Below are 22,017 nucleotides of genomic sequence, written 5' to 3'. Positions count from 1 at the left end.
TTGCAAAGTCAGATATATATATATATATATATATATATATATATATATATATATAGAGAGAGAGAGAGAGAGAGAGAGAGAGAGAGAGAGAGAGAGAGAGAGAGGAGAGACAGAGAGGAAGATCTTCCGTTCGATGATTTACTCTCCAAGCGGCCGTAACAGCTGGAGCTGAGCCAATCTGAAGTCAGGAACCCAGAGCCTCTTCGGGGTCTCCCACATGGGTGCAGGGTCCCAAATCTTTGGGCCGTCCTTGACTGCTTTCCCAGACCACAAACAGGGAGCTGGATGGGAAGTGGAGCCAGCGGGATTGGAATCGGTGTCCGTATGGAATCTGGTGCATTCAAGGCAAGGATTTTAGCCACTGGGCTACCATGCTGGGCCCCAGCTTTTAAATTTGAAGTAGTCCTCTTTATTTTTGCTTTCATGGCTTAATTTTTTTTGTGTTCTAGCCATTGATTACACATCTGTAGGTAAAAATATTTGGGCCTATAGTTGACATATGTCTGTTTATGTAGAATGTGTAGTTGTCCAGGGATGTGCCATAGGAGTCCTGGGAGCCCTCCAAGAGGTCTGTAAGAGCTAACCTGTTTTCAAAATGCCATTAGGTGGTATTTGCGTTTTTCACTGTGTTGGCATAAAAAAAATCTAATTTTTAAAATATAGGATTTTAAATTTTACTTAATTTCAACTTTTGAATGTGCATCGTTTTTGTACTTATTGTAAGGAAACAGGGCATCGTTATTACCTCAAAGTGATAGCATCTCTGAGAGGGATGTTGCTGAGTACTGCGAGGGTCCCCAGGTGCAGCACCCCAGGCCTGTCTAGACAGCCCATGGTGGAGGCTGAGAGAAGCAGACTCAAGGAGAATGGAGCGATTCAGCCTCCAGGTGATACAAGGAAAAGGATTGTACCTGCAGAATTGCTGGGAAGGGAAAAGATCCCAGACACAGTCCTCAACAGAATTGCTAACATAGTGACAGATCACCTCGAGAGAAGATCACAAATCGTGTCTCTGTGTTTGTGGTATTTGATCAGTTGTTTTGCCAAAAAGTGAATGAGGTGAAACTCAAGAAGAGCGACAGTATTAGCTGCCTGTAGGGAAAGGAAAAAATTCAAGCATCCAACTGAAAATTGGGATTTCGGAGATCCTGAATCCATCACCAGTGAGATTGTATGTATGATTTCTTTCTTTTGAGATAGGCCAGAATTTGGAAGATGTGTGTAACTCAGCTGTTGCCAGGATACTGCTTACAGAGTCATGCAAGGATCGAGTTCATTCAGAGTGTAAGATAGATAACGAAAGAGGAAGACTTGGTTTTAGCTTCCCCATGACTACTAACCGTAAGAACCTGCCATGGTTGACTTTTGGTGTGGTAGCGAAGAACTCAAAATCCTCTGAGAGTCTACTTAAAGTCCCTCACTTTGCCATTACATATCTGTGTGAGGATGAATCTGCTTCATGTATTTCAAGCAAGACATCACACAATGGATTGAAAGCAGAAGTAGGTACAAAAATATGGCTGACTTCTACTAAGTCAGACACTCAAGATATTTGCAGAATTACAAACTGTCTCCTGCTCACTAAAATTTTATATGAAAACCATCAATTTTTAACTGAAAGTACTTGTAAACATGATGGGTTTATTTTTAAGTTAAATAAATGTATTTTTAAATTCAGGGTTTTTTTGATAATATATATATATATTTTTATTAATTACTTTGCATTATGTGACACAGTTTCATAGGCTCTGGGATTCCCCCAACCCCTCCCCGTACCCTTCCCCCATGGTGGATTCCTCCACCTTGTTGCTGTATTACAATTCAGATTCAGTCAAAATTCTTTCATTGCAAGCGTATACCAAACATAGGGTCTAGCATCTTATTCGGGTCTAGGGAGAGGAGCTTTCTCTGGTCGTCCTTACTTAGTTCCAACTTTGGATCCCCACCCTCTCTTGCAATGACCGTCAGGGTCGCTCCGGAGCCCTCCCCCAAACCCATACACACACACATTAGAATAGATAGAGAACCACAAGGAAAGCTTAGAACCAGACAGGAAATGGTCAGCGTGGACTCACACATACCTTGCTAGGTAGGACACAAAGATTAGTTACTCCTCACTAAGGTATTGAATATTTCTGTGCACACCCCTCCTAAAACTGTTCTGCACCTCAATTGTTGACATATGCCTTGTTAAGAGTTATAACCCAGTTTAGACTATCCTAAAATCAGCCAAGTTCAGCAAAATTATGCTTCAACACTATAAACTGCTAAATACTAAAATGAAAATAGACATGAGACAGCTGAATAAGTTCAGTTTTAATTCTAATATCAAAGTCAACAGATGTAATTTTTTTAAAGATTTACTTATTTTGTATAGGAAAAGCAGATTTTACAGAGACAAGGAGAGACAGAAAGATCTTCGTCCACTGGCTCACTCCGCAATTAGCTACAACAGCCTAAGCTGAGCAGATCTGAAGCCAGGAGCCAGGAGTCCTTCTGGATCTCACACACAGGTTCAGGGTCCCAAGGCTTTGGGCTGGCATGGTATCTCATGGCAAAAGTCCTCGCCTTTCATGTCGGGACCCTATATGGGCACCAGTTTATATCTAGATATAATTTTAAAAAGCTTTGTGGGGAGAGTTGGTGTTGTGATGTAGTGGGTAAAGCTGATGTGTTCAGTGCCAAAAACCCATATGGCACTGTTTATGTCCTGGTTGCTCCACTTGCAGTGCAGCTTCCCCACTCATGTGCCTGGGAAAGCAGCAGAAGATGGCCTTAGTACACGACCCCTGCACCATGTGGGGACCCCTCCTGGATGATGTTCCTGGTAATCTGGCTGAGTGCTGGCTGTTGCAGTTATGTAGGGGAGAGAACCAGTTGATTGAGGGTCTCTCTCTTATTATCTCTGTATGATTTCCAAAATGAATAAACTTGGAAGGAAGGAAAAGGATAAAGGAAAGGAAAGGAAAGGAAAGGAAAGGAAAGGAAAGGAGGAAGGAAGGAAGGAAGGAAGGAAGGAAGGAAGAAAGAAAAGAAAGAAAGAAAGAAAGAAAGAAAGAAAGAAAGAAAGAAAGAAAGAAAAGAAAAGAAAGAAAGAAAGAAAGAAAGAAAGAAAGAAAGAAAGAAAGAAAGAAAGAAAAAGAAAGAAAGATAGATAGTTTGGGAACCATCACTTAGGACAGATGCATACTAGGACTCTGTCCCCTTGCATTGCTGTATGGGTGTATCTAAGGAATATCATAAAAAGTACCTAAACTAGGATTATGAAGAAGATGAAAAGCAGCATTTTGATGGCTCTGATGTCTTTCGGTACTTGGAGGGCCAGTGTACTGCTCAGGTAATTCAGAAACGTTAATGCAGGAGAAAACTGGCATTGTGAGAACTTGAAGGGAAGGCTGCCAACAGCCCTAAGTCGTTAGCAGGTGGCTGCATGGATCTGCAGCCTGGCAACAGGGGTAGGTTTTAGCCCCAAGGGTGAAGCCTGAGGAGGAGGCATGGCTCTGACCCCAAAGGGGCCTTTAAAGGCTGGCAATCTGGGCACCAGGGATGTGGGATGCTTGCTGAGCTTCTCACCCCATCCCACCCCGCAGCAGCAAGGCAGAATTGCCTGGGGTTAAGACTTGGAAAGACTGATTCATAACTTCCGGGATCGTGCACCAGGTCACAAGCCTCATGGTTCTGCAGGGCACCTGTTTGGGCTAGACGTTTGCACACAGAGGGCCATCTGGGTGTCTGATGGGTGCCCACCTCTATGTGCGTGTGTCATGCAGTCCTCAGTGAACTGGTTGCAACCCTGATCGTGACTTGAGAGTCTCAGCCCTGGACTGTGGAGTCAGGACAGCCAGTACCCCCTGAAAATGGCCCCTGCTGCTCTTATTCAGGGGAGGTAGCCAGAGTAGTCATCCATGCATGCCCTGTGGGTTGAGGGTGGATACATTTGCCTCAGAGTGAGAATGCAGTGTTTGCAATTATTCTCATTACTTCTGTTTTCTCTTTTCAGGGATCCACAGCTTTTGGACTCAACTCTGGAATATGTGAAGGTAGGAAACCAGGTTAACCTGTTGCTGGAACCCAATGTCCTAGAGTCCTTATCTTGAACATACTGTTGCCAACTGGTGTTCAGCTAGGCCTTTGCAGAAAACTGTTTAGTATATCTGAAAGAACCTCGGGCCAACTTGGTAGAGGTCTCAGGTCATTCTCTGATAGGTCTATAATCGCCCCCTCTTCCTTATCTGCCCCACCTTCCTTTTCCTCTCACCTGGCCCAGATATGTTTCTAAAATCCCAAATCTAGAAAGAAGCATCGTGTAGAGCATCTGTAGCTATGTGGGCCAAGAGGTCCTGGGCTTGATGGCGGCCTTTGCCTGCCAGGGTCCTCCCTGACTCCCTTGTGTCTCCCAGTAGTGTGTCATGGTGGGATAGCTGTCTGGAGACTCCAAAGTGTTCTAAAGATCCTTCTTCCTGTATCAGTTCTGGTATTTAAAAGGATGTGTCTGTGTCCTTCCTCCATGTATCATGTTATTTTTTTTATTTCTCATATGGCCCTTGGTGGCAGGGTGAGGAACCTGGGCCATTCAGATATTTATGATGGCATTCATGGACCACACAAAAGTGTCAGCTCAAAAATCAGCCTGTTATCGGCTGATTGAATTTGCGGTTGTCTGGACGGAGCCGGACCAACCGATGTCACAAGCCTTGTGTGGCCTGTTGGCCAAGCGTTCCCCACCCTGGGTGGAAGGATAAACTTGGAATTTGTTGGGCCAATGTGGGATGTCTTAATTTCCCTTAGTGGGCACTAAAGATCTGTCTGTGGAGGCCTTTGATGCATGGCACAAGGGGAACCAGCTCAGGCATGTGGTGGCATTTCTCAGACTTAGTGTCCTGTGGTGGTGAGTGCCACGGAGGGCTTTATGTTGGTGGCAGCTGGTGCCTGGTGACTGGAAGGTGGCTGGAGATGAATCCGAGGAGCTTGGAGTTGTGGATAAAGTGGGATGCACTCTGGCCCTGTGACTTTGATTGGCAACTTCCCTACCATCTGTTGGTGCACACTTGCTCTTGGGCATTCAGCAAAGTCAAAATTTTATGTGATATTGCCTCATGAAGGAACCTTGTAGCAAGGTCATATTGCTGGAGGATGAAGGAAATAAAAAAGAATCCAGATGTCAGATATTTCTGGATCTCTCATAACCCCAGGTCAGGAAAGGGCTATGTGTTTCATGCTGGGGTCTTAGCTGGGCAGTGGAGGCGGCCTGTGTGGCCAGGAGGCAGGCCTCTTGCTGTCGGTAGCACCAGCCCCAGGGCTCCTCATGCCTCACCATGCAGCTCCCCTCGGGAATCTTTTTTTTTTTTTTTTAAAGATTTATTTATTTTTGTTACAAAGTCAGATATACAGAGAGGAGGAGAGACAGAGAGGAAGATCTTCCGTCCGATGTTTCACTCCCCAAGTGAGCCGCAACGGGCCGGTGCTGCGCCGATCCGAAGCTGGGAACCTGGAACCTCTTCCGGGTCTCCCACATGGGTGCAGGGTCCCAATGCATTGGGCCGTCCTCAACTGCTTTCCCAGGCCACAAGCAGGGAGCTGGATGGGAAGTGGAGCTGCCGGGATTAGAACCGGCGCCCATATGGGATCCTGGCGCTCTAGGCCATGCCGCCAGGCCCCCCTAGGGAATCTTCTTAACCACCTTCACATGACGGGGGGCCTGGGACTGCCTTCTGATATGCTGGGTGTAGAGATGGGTGGGGACAAGACACCATGGCTGACCCCATAGCTAATAGGATGACAGAACTGCTCTGTGATGGCAGGAGGGAGCTGCTGAGGAGAGCAAGGGTCCAAAAGCTTTTGATTCTGTCCAGTTTGTATTCTGGGCCCTTGGGACAGGCAAGAGTAGGCATTGCTGCATGCTGCTAGGGTGCTAAAGGGACCTGTGCTGGGCTGCATTGCCATGAATTCTCCCCTTTGTGGGGATGGGGTTGGGCATAGGATTGGGCACAGGTTGTGCAGTAGGCTCAGGTCCTGCTAGGCCTCTCAACTGCACCCAGGCTAGTATGACATTTGCATGTGATATGAAAATGAATTGGAGACATCTCAATGCCCAGGGATTTGGGGATCTTATTTTCCAGTTTTTCTTTATTCTTCATTTTGGCCCTGAGAATGTTTTATTTTTCCTTTTCCTTTTGCTTGTTCTTTATTTTTGCAGCTTTCTCCTCATAGTAGCTGGAAAGCACGATGATTTGGAAAGCCTGATTTTAACCATTGTGTGATATCATGACGTCCTTTACTGAAATCAAAATTGAATGAGGGTCAGCATGTGGAGCAGCCAGCTACGACACTGTGTGTGTGCCTGCTTCCCAAATGAGTACTGGTTCCAGTCCCTGCTGCTGGATTTATGATCCAGCTCCCTGCCAATGCACTTGAGAAAAACAGCAGGAGACCCCTGATGCCTGGACACCTGCACCCATGTGGGAGACTCGGTTGGAGTTCTTAGCTCCTCGCTTTGGTCTGGCCCAGCGATGGCTGTTGTGGCCATTTAGGGAATGAACCAGCAGATGAAGTCTCTCTGTTTCTCTCAGTGTGTCTGTCCTTCTGTCTGTGCAACTCTGCCCTTTAAATAAGTAAGTCTTAAAGGGCAAAATTAGAAGGAGGAAGAGAGATCTACCATCCTCTAGTTCACTCCCCTACTGGCCACAATGGCATGGCTGCTCCAGGCCAAAGCCAAGAGTCCTGGAACTCCATCTGGGTCTCCCACTTGGACGGCAGGGCCGAAACACTCCAGCCATCTTCCACTGCTTTCCCAGGCATGTTAGTAGGAAGCTGGACCAGAAGCGGAACAGCCAGAACTAGAACTGGTGCTCACATGGGATGCTGGTATCACAGGTTGCAGTTTAACTCACTGTACCACAATGCTGGCCCCATAAGTATGCCTTTCAAATAAATAAATAAGTAAATCTGAAAAATAAAAAAAAAAGAACCATTAATTCTCATTGCAAATGCAAGAAAACATTCCTTCTCGGTTGGAAAACAGGCCTCGGGGTGGCTGTGCTTTCTTTCTGCTGTTTGCTATGTCGTGAGTGACTTGGGTTAGTGGTGCACAGCTCTGGAATTTTCTGCGTACCTAGCATACCTTACTCTAGATAAAGCCAACTTGTTTTTTCTTCTTCTAAGGAGGAAATAGCTTTCAGAGGCAATCACCCTCAGTGCAGTAGTGGAGTTTTTATCTTCTGAGCTGCTCTGTCTACTGACTCCCCTCTGTGTGCGGTCCCTTGGGCCTGTGTCTGGCAGTTGCCTAGAAAACTTGGAGAGACTGATGCTCTGAATGTGAGCCATGTGCAGGCCAGTGAGTTGCCAACCCAGCAGTGTTCCAGCAGGTACTCCCCAAGTTCCCAAGCCCAGGCGAGGAGAGCTGGGCTGTAGCCTGATTCTAACAGGCCGCCTGGCCTCAGATTTTTTTTTTCCCCAGGATATCCTCCACACGTCCCATCTTCCCCACAACCAGAAAACCTGGAGTTGGGCAAATGTTCCTTCCAGCTGAACATTTTTGGCATTCTCTAGAACTGTTATAGGTGGAGTGGAAGTTTGTTTTTAGCAGGTCATAAGGCGTTCTTAATTATGCTGTCACTTAATTAAACCATCACTCTTGATCATAAACTTGCTGCTTGAGTAGTGTTTTATGGGGCTCAGAAATTAAGATCCAGGCCAGGAAAGCTGGTCACTGCCCACCTGTGGAGTGGGAGCAGCCCCCCCCACCTCTACGTCCCACGATGTGGCAATTTTTTGGTGATGTCTTCCACTTTGGTAAAAAAAAAAAACTTGTGTTTTTACTCTTTCTTTTCATTTTCATTCTGAAGCTACTTGAAATTCCAGAAGTTGTCTCCCCCACAGTACCCTGTGCTAGATTTATACATTTTGCTGGATTATTTATGTACTGATATTGGATTGTTTTCTTCCCCCATCTCTCGGTGTTTTAGACTGAAGCCTTGTCATTTTCAGAGTGGTGCAGTTCCTGTAGACAGGAGTCTCTTCCCGGGAGTGACAGAGTGGATTTGTTTAGAAGACAGGATTGAAAGGGGGAAAGTTGGGTGCCTTGTCCTCCTTGTACATTTTGCATTGTAGAATGAATTGACTTTAAGAAGGAAGAGCAGGAAAACCCAGCAATGCAATGAAGGGGACGCGGGAGGCCTCTTTCCTTTTTTGCCAGAGCCTGGAGTAGGCAAGTGCTTTTCCCTGGCTTGGCTGTGAACAGCCTGCTGCCACACAAAAGGCTGCTTTCCCTCTGGGGGAAGCCAGCCCGGAATGCAGTCTTTGTTCCTCCTGAAGGAATATCCTCTTTGTAGTCAGCCTGCTTAGTCGGCCCTGGTTAGACCCGGGAGCTCCCTGCAGGTTAGGAACAGAAAGAACAGGTGTGGAGTGGCTCTCGGAGCATGGAGCCGAGTTCCTGGACTGCTCTCACCGTGGAGCACCGATGGGATGGTGGTGTGGTATGGCGAGGAACGTGCCTTTCTGGGCCGCAGACATTACAGACTGTGCAAGGCTCAGATCTCAGCACGGCTGCTTCCTGCCGTGGCTAGCGATAAATTATTAGGTCACCCGGCAGACTCAAAGAGGAGTAATTATGCGCATTCCAGCACCAAGAATAAGCCGACTGGGCTGTCAGTGGGAGAGGGGGCTTCCCCTTTTGTGTTTAAGATGGCTGCAGCCATGGTCACGGTTAAATAGCTGTCTTTGAGGGGGAAAAAAAATCTTTTCTTCCAGTAGGAAAACAGGCCAGCCTGCTCTGAATTAGCCAGCTCACAGAGTCATGAGAGGGACTTAGGGAAACAATAGCATGCTGTACATCCCGTGAGATTTTCACAAGTTGCAGGGACCAAATAATGGCCCAACAGGCTGGCTCTGCAGGTTTTTGCCTGAGTGTGCACATCCGAAGGGCCAGCGCTTGTCCTCTGGGACCACGGGATCAAACGCTGCTGCCTGTGCTGAATGGGAAACAACTCTGGGGGGCCTTGCTTTCAGAGGGAAGACAGGAGCTCCCAGCCAGCTTCTCCCCCCTCTAACCCCCAAAACAGCATTCCCTGCAAATGTTCTTGAGGGATTTAGTGTTACAGCAACTTTTTAAAGTGCTGAGGCAGCGTGGGAAGACAGAATAGGCAAGAAGGACAGTCCCTTCTCAGTGTGTCTGCAAAAAACATGGTCGTTTGTGAAACGTTTGTTTTTCCCAGGAAGACCTGGGTCTGTGAAAAGTTGGAATGTGAATGGCTGCAGTGACATGACCTGTCCCTGACAAAAACTGGGAATAACCCAAAAGTCCTTCAACCAATAGGTGGCAAACTGCTTTCCACCCCAGTCATGGCCTGTACTTGTCCATGGAGAGTATCCAACTGTGGATACCCAAAGCAACACAGAACGGACCTCGGATACATTGAGCCGTGCCAGGAGAGACCTTCTCAGAGGGCCTTACACCCTATCCTCGAATGGCATGCTGGGAGAGGCAAAACTCAGAGTGGCGGAAAATGAGGCAACGGTTGAAAAAGGAAAAGGTAGGGAAAGAGATCAGCAAAAGGGAAATTGTGGGAACAGGGAAAAGAATATCTTGATAGTGGCAATAGTTGGCCAAGCCATTGTGGTCCCAATGAGGGTGACTGTTGTAGACCCTGGGAGACAACACTGCAAACCTTACATCTTACTCCATGGTTACTGCCCCCTCAGAAGGGACATGTTCAGTCTGCTGATGGGAAGGAGAAAGTCTCGAGTGTGTGGATTTTTAGGTCTGTGCTGACTCATTCAAAGTGTGGGGGCAGTTCTATGGGGTTGTCCTTGCTGCCACATCAGGCCAGCTGGGAGAACAGTGTTATCAAGAGGCCAGCCTAAGACAGCAGCAGGGGGCATGGAAAGAGAATATGGGGTCAATGGACAGATCCTGTCAGGATTTCAGTTAGGGATTCAGTGGGGCAGGTGAGGGAAATTCCAAGCTCCACACTGGTGCCTGACATTTACCCAAAAGGTACTGAGCACTTTCCGGAGGTCAGGAGCTTTCTACTTGGAACTCAGATAACCGCGATGACATTCAATAAATTCAGAGTGTCACCCAAGGTCACCTCTGGCCCACCAGCTGTTTGTGTATGGTACACAAGCTAAAAATGGATTTCATGCTTTGAAATGTTCTTTTTCTTAAATCAAGCACTGAATGACAATTTAAAATTTAAACTTCGATGTGCCTATGTGAAGGTTTAGAGGAACACGGTCATGCCTGGTGTCTCCATGGCGTGTCTGTGGCTACTGTCCTGTCCTGGTGTTGGGTGGAGCAGCTGAGACAGTAAAGCCTTTTGACTTGGGGGAGGAGGGGGAGGACCCAGCTTCCAGGCCACTACAAGGCCCACAAAATCAGAATGTCTGGCCCTGCTGAGGCAACCACAGGTGAGAAAAATTCAATCACTCTGGCAGGTTAATTTTTTTTTAAAGATTTATTTATTTTATTACAAAGTCAGATATACAGAGAGGAGGAGAGACAGAGAGGAAGATCTTCCATCCGATGTTTCACTCCCCAAGTGAGCCGCAACGGGCCAGTGCTGCGCTGATCCAAAGCCAGGAACCTGGAACCTCTTCCGGGCCTCCCACACAGGTGCAGGGTCCCAAAGCTTTGGGCCGTCCTCAACTGCTTTCCCAGGCTACAAGCAGGGAGCTGGATGGGAAGTGGAGCTGCCGGGATTAGAACTGGTGCCCATATGGGATTCCGGGGCTTTCAAGGCGAGGACTTTAGCTGCTAGGCCATGCTGCCGGGCCCCATGGCAGGTTAATTTTTTAAGTTGATAATTTGGAATGGCTTGTGAATCATGTCATAAATGTGCAAATAGCCCTTAGAAAAAGAGAAGAGTTCCCCATCCCTGCCAGAGACAGAGCTTGCTGAATGCTGAGCCTGCTGCGGGCTGCTTGCACCTGCTCCCTCCCACCCCCACCTCCGCCATCACTCTGAGGTGTAGCAGGCTCTCTAAGGCACCCTCCCCATGCTGTTGGTCCAGGCTGCAGTCTTGCCTCACCATGGTCGCTTATATCTCACCCTGATGGATGGCCGTGAGGCTTTATGCAAGCACTGTGATCTTGCACAATTACAGAGATAGTACAGTTGCGACACCATGCAGGCCTTGCATATACTTCGGCATCTCCTGGGCTCCAAACAACATCTCTTCTGCTGATCCAGTGGCTCTGGAATCTTCAGCAGCTCAGAAGGCTCAGCAATGTGGGTGCAACCGCCCCACCTGTCCCTGCCCGGGGCGGCTGCAGATGACTCTCCCAGTGTAGTCCCCAGGTGGGGGTGCTCCCAAGCCAGCCAGGCACAGAGCATTTCCCCCTGGGCCTTTTGAGGCAAAGTCAGTGCTGGAGATGCCCTCCAGAGGTGCTCAGTGGAGCCTGGGCTGGCCAGAGTGGAATGAGCCCAGGTTCGCTTTCTGTGTGGATTTGCATACTGTACTGCTTGCTTCATCCTGGAAGCAGAGGCTCCGTTCTCTCCAGCTCAAAGAATAGGAGTCTTTGAGACTCCAGATAGTATGAGAGGTGAGTAAGAGACTAGACAACTAACAGGCAAGCAGGGACTGAAACTAGAGTTGGGCATAGCAGGTTAAGTCACCATCTGTGACACAATCATCCCATATGCACAGCACTTTGTGTCCTGCTTGTTCCACTTCCAACCTAGCTCCTTGCTAATGGTCTAGGCAAGCAACAGAAGATTACTGAAGATTACTGAAGTATTACTAACTATGTGGGAGGCCTGGGTGATGCTGCTGGCTCTGGCCTGGCCCAGCCTTTGCCATTGTAGCCGTCTGGGGAATGAATCAGTGGATGGAAGATCTCTTTCTCTCTCTGTCCCTACCTCCCCCCTTCCAACTAACTTTCAAATAAGTAAATCCTAAAAAAAATTGACCTTGTCACCTCTAACTCCGCTCCATTGTGTAACTAGACTCCAGATCCAAGGCGACCTCTGATAGGAGCCTTTAGCATTCTCTCCTGCCCTCACCCCACTCACTGCTTCTCCATCCTGGGCATTCTTATGCTTGCCCTTGACCAGGAAGGTGCTGTTGAGACAGAATGACGTCAGGATGCAACTAGGAGTTAACACTCGTAGCACTGTGACAGTGATATGATCTGGAAAGAAGTCTATAGATACAATCAAAGTGAGGCCAGACTACCCCCTTTCAATGGCATTCTTATAAGAAGGCATTTAAGGCACAGATAAGCCCATGGAGGAGGACCCCAGGTGACAAGAGAGACAAAGGTTGGAGGGATAAGTTTGCAAGGCCAAGAATTGCCATTAACCTCCAGAGGCAGGGACGGGTCTTGTCCTGGAGCCTTAGAGAGAGAGAGAGAGAGAGAGAGAATGAATGAATGAATGAATGGCTTTGCCAATACTGGCCGGGCATTCCTAGTCCCTCACTTACTGAAAACTTTTTGAGCATTGACATGATACCAAAAGTGGAAAATTCCACATCCTCAAAGTGCTTCATGCACAAAATCTTTAAAGTATTGCATCAAATTTCCTCCAGGCTATGTGTGTAACGTGTATGAAACATCAGTGAATTGCGTGCTTGGACTTGGAGTCCATTCCCAAGGTAACTCATTATGTGCATGCAGATATTCCAGAATCTGAACAAATCCCAAACCTAAAAACACTTTTGATTCTGTTTCAGATAAGGAGTGTGTAACCAGTACAATCATTTTAGTCTCCAGATTGCCTGGGTCAGGAGGAGATATTTGTATATTAAAGCCCCCAGATCTGTGGTGATTAGCTGTGACGGTCCTAGGAGGCCCGTAGAGACCCAGAGTCCCATCTAGGCCCGGTAGTGGTGGGGTGGCCTCAGCAAGTGACTGCAGTTACTTAGCAGGAAATGGGAGAATTGGGTTAATTATGTGACATTCTTAGCATGCTGCTCGGCTCGCAGCTAGGCCTCAGCAAGGACTGGTTTAGTAACTTTTATTACTAGTACGGTGGCTCTCCATGTGGCTGGTTCATTTGGATTCGAGATTTCATTGTCCCAGAAAGACCTTCCATGGCTGCCCCAGGACAGGCAGCCTCCATGTCACTCGCTCCTAGCTGTGTCCTGTCTTCACAGCTCTGGTCCACATTTTTGTTTGTTCCCTTTAAGAAAAAGCCTTCCACTCAATTGTGAATCCTGAGGGCCAGGGCTTTCCCCTATGCTCTTAATGAATTTGTCGTTAATGAATTTGACCACGGGCAGCCAGATGAGGGAAGAGAGAAGCGAGTTTGCTCCAGTGCGCTTTGCATTTCCCAAAACAAGTAACACTGACAGCTGTCTTGAGTTTTCCAGAAAGTCTTCAGTGTTTTTATGTTGAGCTATCAAGGAGGTTCCCACCCTTATTCTCAATCTCCCTCTGTTACCAGTCTGGTACAGGAGAAGCCCCATAATGTAATCGTTGTCACCTGAAATACACCTTGCTTAGGCAGAGGGATATGCTGTGTTTAGAATCATAACTCTGAAAGCATGCATGGCTAACACCTGAGCTCTTGTTATCCCCTGTCGGGTGGGTGTCTGGCCTAGTGGTTAAGACACCAGTTGAGACGCTTGCTAGAGCCCCCCTGCAACACCTGGATTCAGTTCCTGTCTCCAACATTCTTACCCTTGGCAGATCCTAGGTAATGAATGACTTAAGCGGTTGGATTTCTAGCCACTCATGTGGGAGGCCTAAGTTGAGCTCCTGGTTCCCAGCTTCACCTGGTCTAGTGCTGGCCATGGGAGACATTTTGGGGGTGAACCAGAGGACCACTGTTTCTCATTCTCTTGATCTCAAAACAGTAGGTAGAGCCATAGAAACCCAATGAGTCATTCAACACCCAGCAGGGGCTCTGACAGCTAGTTTACAACTGTTTGCTGTTATACTCTGCCCCCTAGTGGTCATGAAATATCGCACCCATGCAGCGTTTGACCACAATTCAATTTCTGAATACTCTGGCAGCTGTTGATATTAAACGTCATAGGGGGCCATCACCTTACATCAGCTTCAGAAAGAAAGACTGTATGTGTTTACGCTCTGTAAAGAGGCAGGTGGTTTTCAGTGGCCTCCTAGGAGCCTGTACTTGAATTGTAATTGGACAGCTGAAAAAACTGGCAGCTTTGCAGGAAGGATGCTTAGGGAGGTATGGAGGGGAATGGGGAATGGGGAGGTGTGGGCAGGCAGGCGCACACCAGCACATTCTACTGGGGTGAGGGAGGCCCAGGCTTGGGGGATCGTGTGTGCCCAGGCTAGCCGGAGCAGAAGAGGAGCAGGAGGCGGCTTAGTGTCACAGTTGATGTCCCATGTTTCTTGACTGAATAAAGTGAAGAAGCTCCAAGTATCCTTGGAATTTTCTGAGAAGATGTTGGATTGTTAACAAGAAGCCTGAGTTTCGAAAAAATTCTCTTTTATTGACGGGTGGAATGCCAGAATAATATATAAGCACATATTACAACCCTCCCCTCCCACCCATGGGACAGCTTTCCATGCTAAGCAAGCATGTGGATTGGGCTTCTCCTTTTGAGTGGCTATCCAGTATTCCATTGTGTGAAATTCAGTGTCATTGAACTGAGTCTCTACCAACTTTAGGGTCTTTCTAAGAGTCTCCTGTGAAGAAAGAGTTTAGCAGCTAGTACAGAGACAGTTAATAAACACAGATTTTACATCCCACTAATACAGGGGCTATGGCTGCCATCCAGGGAACAGGAAGATGTCCCTGTCCCCCAACCTGGGTTTTAGCTTTCAGAGGGTGGGAGCCAGGGGAAGGCAATCAGATGGCCAGCCACGTCTGTTATGCCAGCTGGTGCTGACAACCATGCAGGAATACTGGGGTGAGAGGATGTTGATTTAGGTAGGGTAGTAGCCAGGAAGGCCTCACAAGGACAATGGTTTTAGGGGGTGGAGTGGCCCACAGTCACCTGTGGCATCCAGAGGGAAGAGGGAGGAGCAAGGAGCAAAGGGCAGGTCCCGGAGCCTGGAATTGAGGCTGATGTCAGAGCGGCAGAGACCAGCGTGGGCAGTGAGGTGCATGGGGTGGAGTGTGCAGGGCGGCCTGAGCATTGGGTGAGGGCTTTGGAGTTTTACCCAGTGACATGGGAAGGCGTTTCAAGTTTGCTCTGGTGCCTGTGTTGTCAGTGGATTGCTGGGAACGAGGGTAGAAGTGGGGGAGGCAGTTGTGTTTGTCCAGATGAGAGAATGCAGGGGTTGGGTGCTGTGGCTGCAGGGGAATGGTGCGGAGGGGGTTCTGAGATGCTGCTGTGCAGCCGCGGCGGCAGCAGCCCTTCCCCACCCTGGGGCAGAAGGAGAACCACGTGGTGCTGGCTGCTGCCAGCGGAGATGACTGGATGTGCATTTGTGCAAGAATTGCCCCAGATAACAATCTAAGGAGTAGAGATGGGAGGTCAGGGGATAGCTGAGATTAAGACTTCCTGGCACCTCACAGGGATTCTGTTTTTGTTTTTGACATTCCTCACAGTTTTCAAATCGCCTCTCATAGTGTTTTTGTGATATCATGACTTATCAAAACACACGCATTTCTCTCTTGGCATACTTCAGTCTACAGAGATGATGCTAAAAATTTGTGACCCAACATGTCATAAAACAAATCGCTTAAATACCTTAGAGGACAAGAATGAAACCCTTTGGTCTGACGATTGCTTTGCATTGTTAAAAATTAATTAAAGAGCCTAAGAGCTTTCCTTATGTGCATTAGAGCTATTCATATTAGAAATTAAAATGGAGATGTTTTCAAATGCTTATTCGGTTCATTTTTATTTCATGAACACTTTATGTTCATGGTTTTGTTCATTTAAAGTAATAATAAAACCATTACGTATGTAAATATAAATAGTATATTATAAAAAACACACTTTCTAAGGCAAAACAAAATGTAACCAAGAGATGGAAGTGGTTTGCATTTTTGCAGATCTCTTTCCTGGCTGGCTAGCCAGCACATTAGCATTCAGTCTGTGGGTCTATGTTGTTGAGCTGAACGCAGAAGAAAATCTTGCCTCACATACAAAAATACTTCAGAAAGTTCATGCATGAGTGCAATTAAAAGGTATACTTATTTTGGTGCCAAAAAAAAAAAAAAACCGGTGAGATCAGTCTTTTCCTTGCATTATTTCTGAGGGTCTCTCATAGAGGAGTAGTTTTGAAAAGGAGAAATATTTTAATATCCTTTTCAGATAAGTATGGATGTTTTTGCGCTAAGTAGAATGTTAACGAATTGCAGTTTGCTGAAAGTTCATTTGTGAGCTGAGTAGTTGGCACTGAGGTTAGGAGGCTGCCTGGGAAATTCCTTGGGACATCCTATGTCAGAGTGCCGGGTTCAAGTCCTGGCTTGGCTCCCTATTCCAGGCTTCCTGCTCAGGTCCACCATTGAGGGCATCCAGTGATGTCTGAAGCACGTGGACCCTTCGGCCTACATGGGAGCCCTGAGTTGAGTTGCAGGGTCCTAGCTTCATCCCAGAGCAGCACCAGCTGTTGGGGAGATTCAGGGAGTGAGCCAAAGGATGTAAGAAAGAAGCTTTTAACATGTTCGTTGTAGTACATAATTTGAAACCATATAAGCTAACTTTTATTTTTACTGTTCTTTTAAAATTCATTGTTTTATTTTGCTTTTTGAGGGAGTCATTTTTACTCATGCATGAATTTGAACCACTGTACAATAGACATCTGCAAAATACTGGGCTGCTGATTGACATAGATCTTCCAATGTTAACACACCTTTCACTGTGCAGTATCAAAAACTCACATTCATTCATCTCACCAACAGACTGCCCCAGAAAGGACATTCCAGGATTGCGAAGTGGATGCAAGTTTTCTGAAATTCTGATTTTCACTGGGCAGCTCAGATTTTCTCACTGGCAGCAGATCTTGTCAGTGGCTTCCTTGAGGTCAGAGGCTCACATTTCAGATAACGTCTCCCAAAGGCACACTCCTGTCTGCATTACCGTGGCAGAGTGGGCATTCTTTGAAATCAAAGTGGTATTTCCCGAACAGCAGTGGATTGAGCTCATGGGTGAGACACACAGCTGCTGCTGCTGCGGGGGCGGGGGGCTTGTCATGCATGTCCTGTGCTGTCACATGCTACCTGTCCTTGCTCACAGCCATCCTTGTGGGCCGGCAGTTCATCAAGGGAGTGATTCTCCCTGCCCTCTCCAGGACTATTTCAGTAGTATGGGTTGCTTGTCTTCAGGTTCTCCTGGTCTCTGACAGGTGCTCTTTCTGCACTGCTTCCTGCCAAGGCACCTACAGTGTTAGCCAGCTTTGTTCTTGCACCATCAGTGATGTCAGCCCAAATGAAAGAACAAGCCAAGGTTGCTGGGTTGCTGTGAAGGAGTTCCAACCCCTAGGACTCCCTGGAAGACCTCTGCGAGCTTGTGGGCTGCCCCCATGGCTCATTCCACCAAGGGGATCCCTTGCTGCTTCATGGGCCTGAAAATTGCAAAAACTCACCCAAGGATCACCCTGCTGCCTGTTGATCTAAATCCAGGGGTTTTTCTTCCCCCATACATGTTTTTTGTTCTGTTTCGTTTGTAAGATTTATTTTTATTAGAAAGGCACATTTAGAAAGAGATATATCTTTCATCTGTTGACCCATTCCCCAAATGGCTGCAATGGGCAGAGCTGAGCTGATCTAAAGGCAGGAGCCAGGAGCTTTCTTTGGGCCTCCCATGTGGGTGTAAGGTTCCAAGCACTTTGGCCACCCTCTGCTGCTTTTTCCAGGCTGTTAGCAGAGAGCTGAATTGGAAGTGGAACAGCCTGGTCTTGAACTTGTGCCCATATGGAATGCCATAAAAAAAACCAATGAAAAAAAAGAAAAACCAATGAGACTCTGTTGTGGGTATGTGTGTTCTCAATGGCCCTGTACCTCAGCAATGAGTGCAGAGGAAACCCCAGTCTATTCTGATGCTGTGTATTGTAACTAAGCTGGTGCTCACTGTCCACTGCAAAGAGGCTGGGCCAGTGCATTCTGTTCTTGTTCCCTGTGTAAGCCCAGAGTGTGGGGAGGCTGATGGCAGAGACGCTTTGCCTGCATGTAAACATGGCAGTGGGGAGGCAGGGCCTCGGAAGGGATGGATGGACTTGGGAAGAGCTGAAAGCAAGCTTCTCCCCGGCTCCCCTGAGCTACAGTTCATTGCTGCCGGGCTGCCATGTTCACTCACTGCACACCCAGTGCTGCGTTCCTGGCCAGCCTCCTTCCTGTCCTTTGTGTGAATGAAGATGAGGCTGGGTCAGGCCCTGGAGTGAGGGCAGGCTGGGTGGCCCTCGGAAGCCATTTCCCTTCATGGCTGGGCTCTCTCCAGATGGCATCTAATTGTGCTGTGAATGATGTCAGTGTGGGGCTGCAAGAACCTGCTCTGCCAGGCCATTTCCCATCATTATTAGCCTGTGGAGGAGAGCTCCCTCTATAAAGCCCCCATTCAACATGCTCAAAAGAGCTTTTTGTGCAGAAGAAATGATAAAGCTGATGGGCTGTTTCCTGTGACCCCCAGCTCCAGTTGGATGCTGAGTTGGTTTTTTTTCCCCTTCTGGCCCAGGTGAGTGTTACTCAGTCCCAGAAGGTGATCTGTGTGGTCCAGCAAGAGTCTGTGCTAGCCCAGTATCCTGCCTCTTGTCTGCTTGTGGTCTTTACTGGGAAGAGCCCTGGGCAGAACTCGAGTCCTCTGATCTCTTGGTCTCAGCTGTACATGGGCAGGGCACAGGTGGGTGGGCTGGAAATAGTATGTTCCAGGAACCCTTCCCAGGTAGGGTGTAGTCTGGTAGAGGGGGATGACTCTTGGGCTAATGCAGGAGCCATTCCTTCCTGTTTTCAGGATCAGAAACATAGAAGACTGCACTCGTAAGAGCCTCTGCCCATTCAGGATACAGGTATAAAATGTAGGCATATGAATCGCTAGGGTTTAAAAATAAACTTCTCAAAGATTTATTGTTTATTTATTTGAAAGGCAGAGTTTCAGAGAAAGGAGGAGAGGGAGGATCTTGCATCTATTGGTCCGCTCCCCAAATGGTCACACGGGCAGGGCTGGGCCAGGCTAAAGCCAGGAGCCCAGAGCTTCTTTCCAATGCAAGCGTCTGAGCACTAGGGCCATGCCCTGCTGCTGCTTCCTCAGGTGCAGCAGCAGGGAGCTGGGGTCAGAAGTGGAGCAGCCAGGACTCAATTAGCTCCTATATGGAATGCTGATGTTACAGGCAGAGGCCCAACCACTGCTTCCTAATACCAGCCCAAATGCTTGGTTTTCGTTTGATTGCTTTTTTTTTTAATCCTTGAAAATCATAACTCCATCAGGATAGCCAGGCTGCTTCACCCAGAGAACATAACCTTTTTTTTTTTTTTTTTTTTTTTTTTTTTTGCACATGTGCTGAATGAGAACTATGCAGCCTCTGGAAATGTCCATGCCCACTTACTGTGTGTGCATCTTACATGTGGTGGACCAAATGGCATTGTACTGAGATGCTGGGATAATGACAGTGAGTTAGTAAGGATCCTGAGGCCGGCAGCCAGGGACACCAGAAGTACTTTCATGTGTGGTCCAGTAGCCTGCACTGGAAGACAGTCTTCAGCTGGGGTCCCCTAGCAACAACACCCAAGGACCTTCCAGACCCAGGAACTGGGCCCAGAGCTCCTGCCAGGACACGTCCAACCATGGACCTTCTGCAGAGACAACCTGGGAATGTGTGGATGCAATTTTGGGGTGATGTCTATCGCCTGTCCTTTCATGTAGGAAGAAGTCGTGAGAGCTGCCCTTTTGAGTGCCCATACCTGGTGAAGTTTACGTGGTCTTGATACAGAAATGGTCTCTTGGCTTTCTCCAAGATTCAACAGCCTTTGGGGAAAAAGATGAGAGTGCTGTGGGCTGTGCAAGTCATGTGCTCTTGGCTCCTGACTTCTTCCAGCCTGGGAGAGGTGCTGGGTGTGGGAGCAAAATCACTGCCACGTTCAGTGTCACAGGGCATTCCAGCACCATGAATCCCGGGCCATTTTCTAGAAACAAACTCTTGTCTTTTTATCCTTGCAAATTCAAGACAACTTAGTTCCTTCATGGAAGTTTCTGGAGTCGGCTATGAGACGCCGCCCATTCTCATTCACCACTGACACATGAGTGTACAGCTCTCACTGACAGGTGGATCATGGATGTCCTCACATGGCTTCTGTGTATGTTGGCTCCTTTTCAGTGTCTCTCATGCACAGGGGTGACATCTTGCGCACGGGAACTTCCACAGAGCTTACCATGGTGCCTCATGCTCGCTCTCAGGTTTGAATCTCACCCTGCTAAGGGGAGCCTGTGAACTCAAATGGATGGCATGAGCCAGGAGTGATGGTGTGGAATGGCCAGGGCAGGTGATTCTTTCTGGAAAGGAAAATATCCTTAGGGCTCTCTGTAGGTGTCTGGTGCCTGCTTCTCTCAGTGTGTTCACTCTTTTCTCACAGCTGGGCTGTGTGGGGTACGTGGCTCGTGGCTTCCATAGTTTACAGTTCAAGGTGTAAAGGCCCTCCACGCTGCAATTGGAGGTGTCCCAGGGAAGGTCTCTGATGGATCTCCCGCAGCTCACACGTCCACCTGGGCACCAGTCAGCAGTGTTCTGCTGACTCCCTCATGTGTTAACAAGGCCGAGTGTAGGAGCTTCCTGTCATTCTCCCCTTGGCTTCTCAGGAGGCAGGGGCTGATGGGGCTGTGTTTCTAACTGTCTCTGCCCATTCGGGATCAGATAGAAACACTGGCACACAAGTGCTCGGCTTCACAGAAATGTTTTCCTTCTTATCCTTGCAAACACAGAGCCTGTTTTCTTCAGCGTCTGTGTCCTACGGTGGCTGTGTTTACATGCTGGGTCCCGTTGCCTCGCAGCTGATCAGATTCACCACTGTTAGAGGGAATGGGGGGGCACCCACATTTGTACCACAGGAGGCTTGACCCTGAGGCCCAGATGGTCTTCCGTTGTCCAGCGTGAGAACCCTTCCTTTCCGCATCCAACCCCCCTGCAAATGGACACACTCAAAGTCAGGGGTTGTACAGTGGTACTTTGCAAAGTTCATGCGAAGGGCCATTGTGATAGCTCTACTGGCTAATCCTCCACTTGCAAGTATCAGGATCCCATATGAGCACCAGTGCATGTCCCGACTGTTCTGCTTCCCATCCAGCTCTTGGCTTGTGGCCTGGGAAAGCAGTAGAGGGTGACTCAAAGCCTTGGGACCCTGCACCCACTAGGGAAACCCGGAAGAAGCTCCTGACTCCTGGTTTTGGATCAGCTCAGCTCTGGCTGTTGAGACTACTTGGGGAGTGAACCAGCAGATGGAAGATCTTTTTGTCTCCCTCTCTCTGTAAGTCTGCCTTCCCAATTAAAAAAAAAAAAAAATCTTGAAAGAAGATTTCAGGGAAAAAGTGGACTTAAAAGCTGTTTATTTGGGTACAGAAAATTTTGAAATCCAGTTTTTAAAGATTTAGTTTCATTTATTTGTGTCATTTATTTATTTATATTATGTGTTTATTTGTTGTTATTTGAAAGGCAGATTTCACACAGAGAGAGAAGGAGAGATAGAGAGAAGGTCTTCCTTCCTCTGGTTCACTCCCCAAGTGGCCACAATAACCAGAGCTGGGCCTGTCTAAAGCCAGAAGCCTGAGTTTCTTCTGGGATTCCCACATGGGGGCAGGGACTCAAGTGCTTGGGCCCTTCTCTACTACTTTCCCAGGCCATAAGCAAGAAACTGGACCAGAAATGCAGGAGCTGGACTCGGAGTGGCACCCATATTAGATACCAATTTTTGCCACAGGGTGGAGAATTAGCTTGATGTGTTACCTCACTATCCCCTACTTTTATTTTTTTTATCTATCTATCTATCTATCTATCTATCTATCTATCTATCTATCTATCTATCTTAAACAGAGTAACAGGGAGAGAAGGAGAGAGAAAGAGAAATCCTCCATCTGTTGGTTCATTTCCCAAAGGACAGCAACAGCCACACTGAGCCAAGCTGACGCCAAGGGGTCAAGAGCTCCTTCCAGGCCTTCCTCCTGGGTG

The 22,017-nt window shown here is 47.8% G+C and overlaps 1 protein-coding gene across 2 annotated transcripts in view; it reads left to right on the top strand.

Moving 5' to 3' along the window:
• Positions 1-22,017, top strand: part of BCAR3 (BCAR3 adaptor protein, NSP family member) — a 179,123-nt gene that overhangs the window by 104,586 nt on the left and 52,520 nt on the right. For both annotated transcript variants that reach the window (XM_058659260.1, XM_058659259.1), the window contains exon 3: positions 4,001-4,040. In XM_058659260.1, the coding sequence (XP_058515243.1) occupies positions 4,001-4,040 (40 nt within the window). The remainder of the gene's footprint in view (positions 1-4,000; positions 4,041-22,017) is intronic.

This window comes from Ochotona princeps, chromosome 2 (assembly GCF_030435755.1).
Source record: "Ochotona princeps isolate mOchPri1 chromosome 2, mOchPri1.hap1, whole genome shotgun sequence".
NCBI lineage: Eukaryota > Metazoa > Chordata > Mammalia > Lagomorpha > Ochotonidae > Ochotona > Ochotona princeps.
Note: the sequence above shows the minus strand (reverse complement) of the source record. Positions and strands in the feature narration are given on the sequence as shown.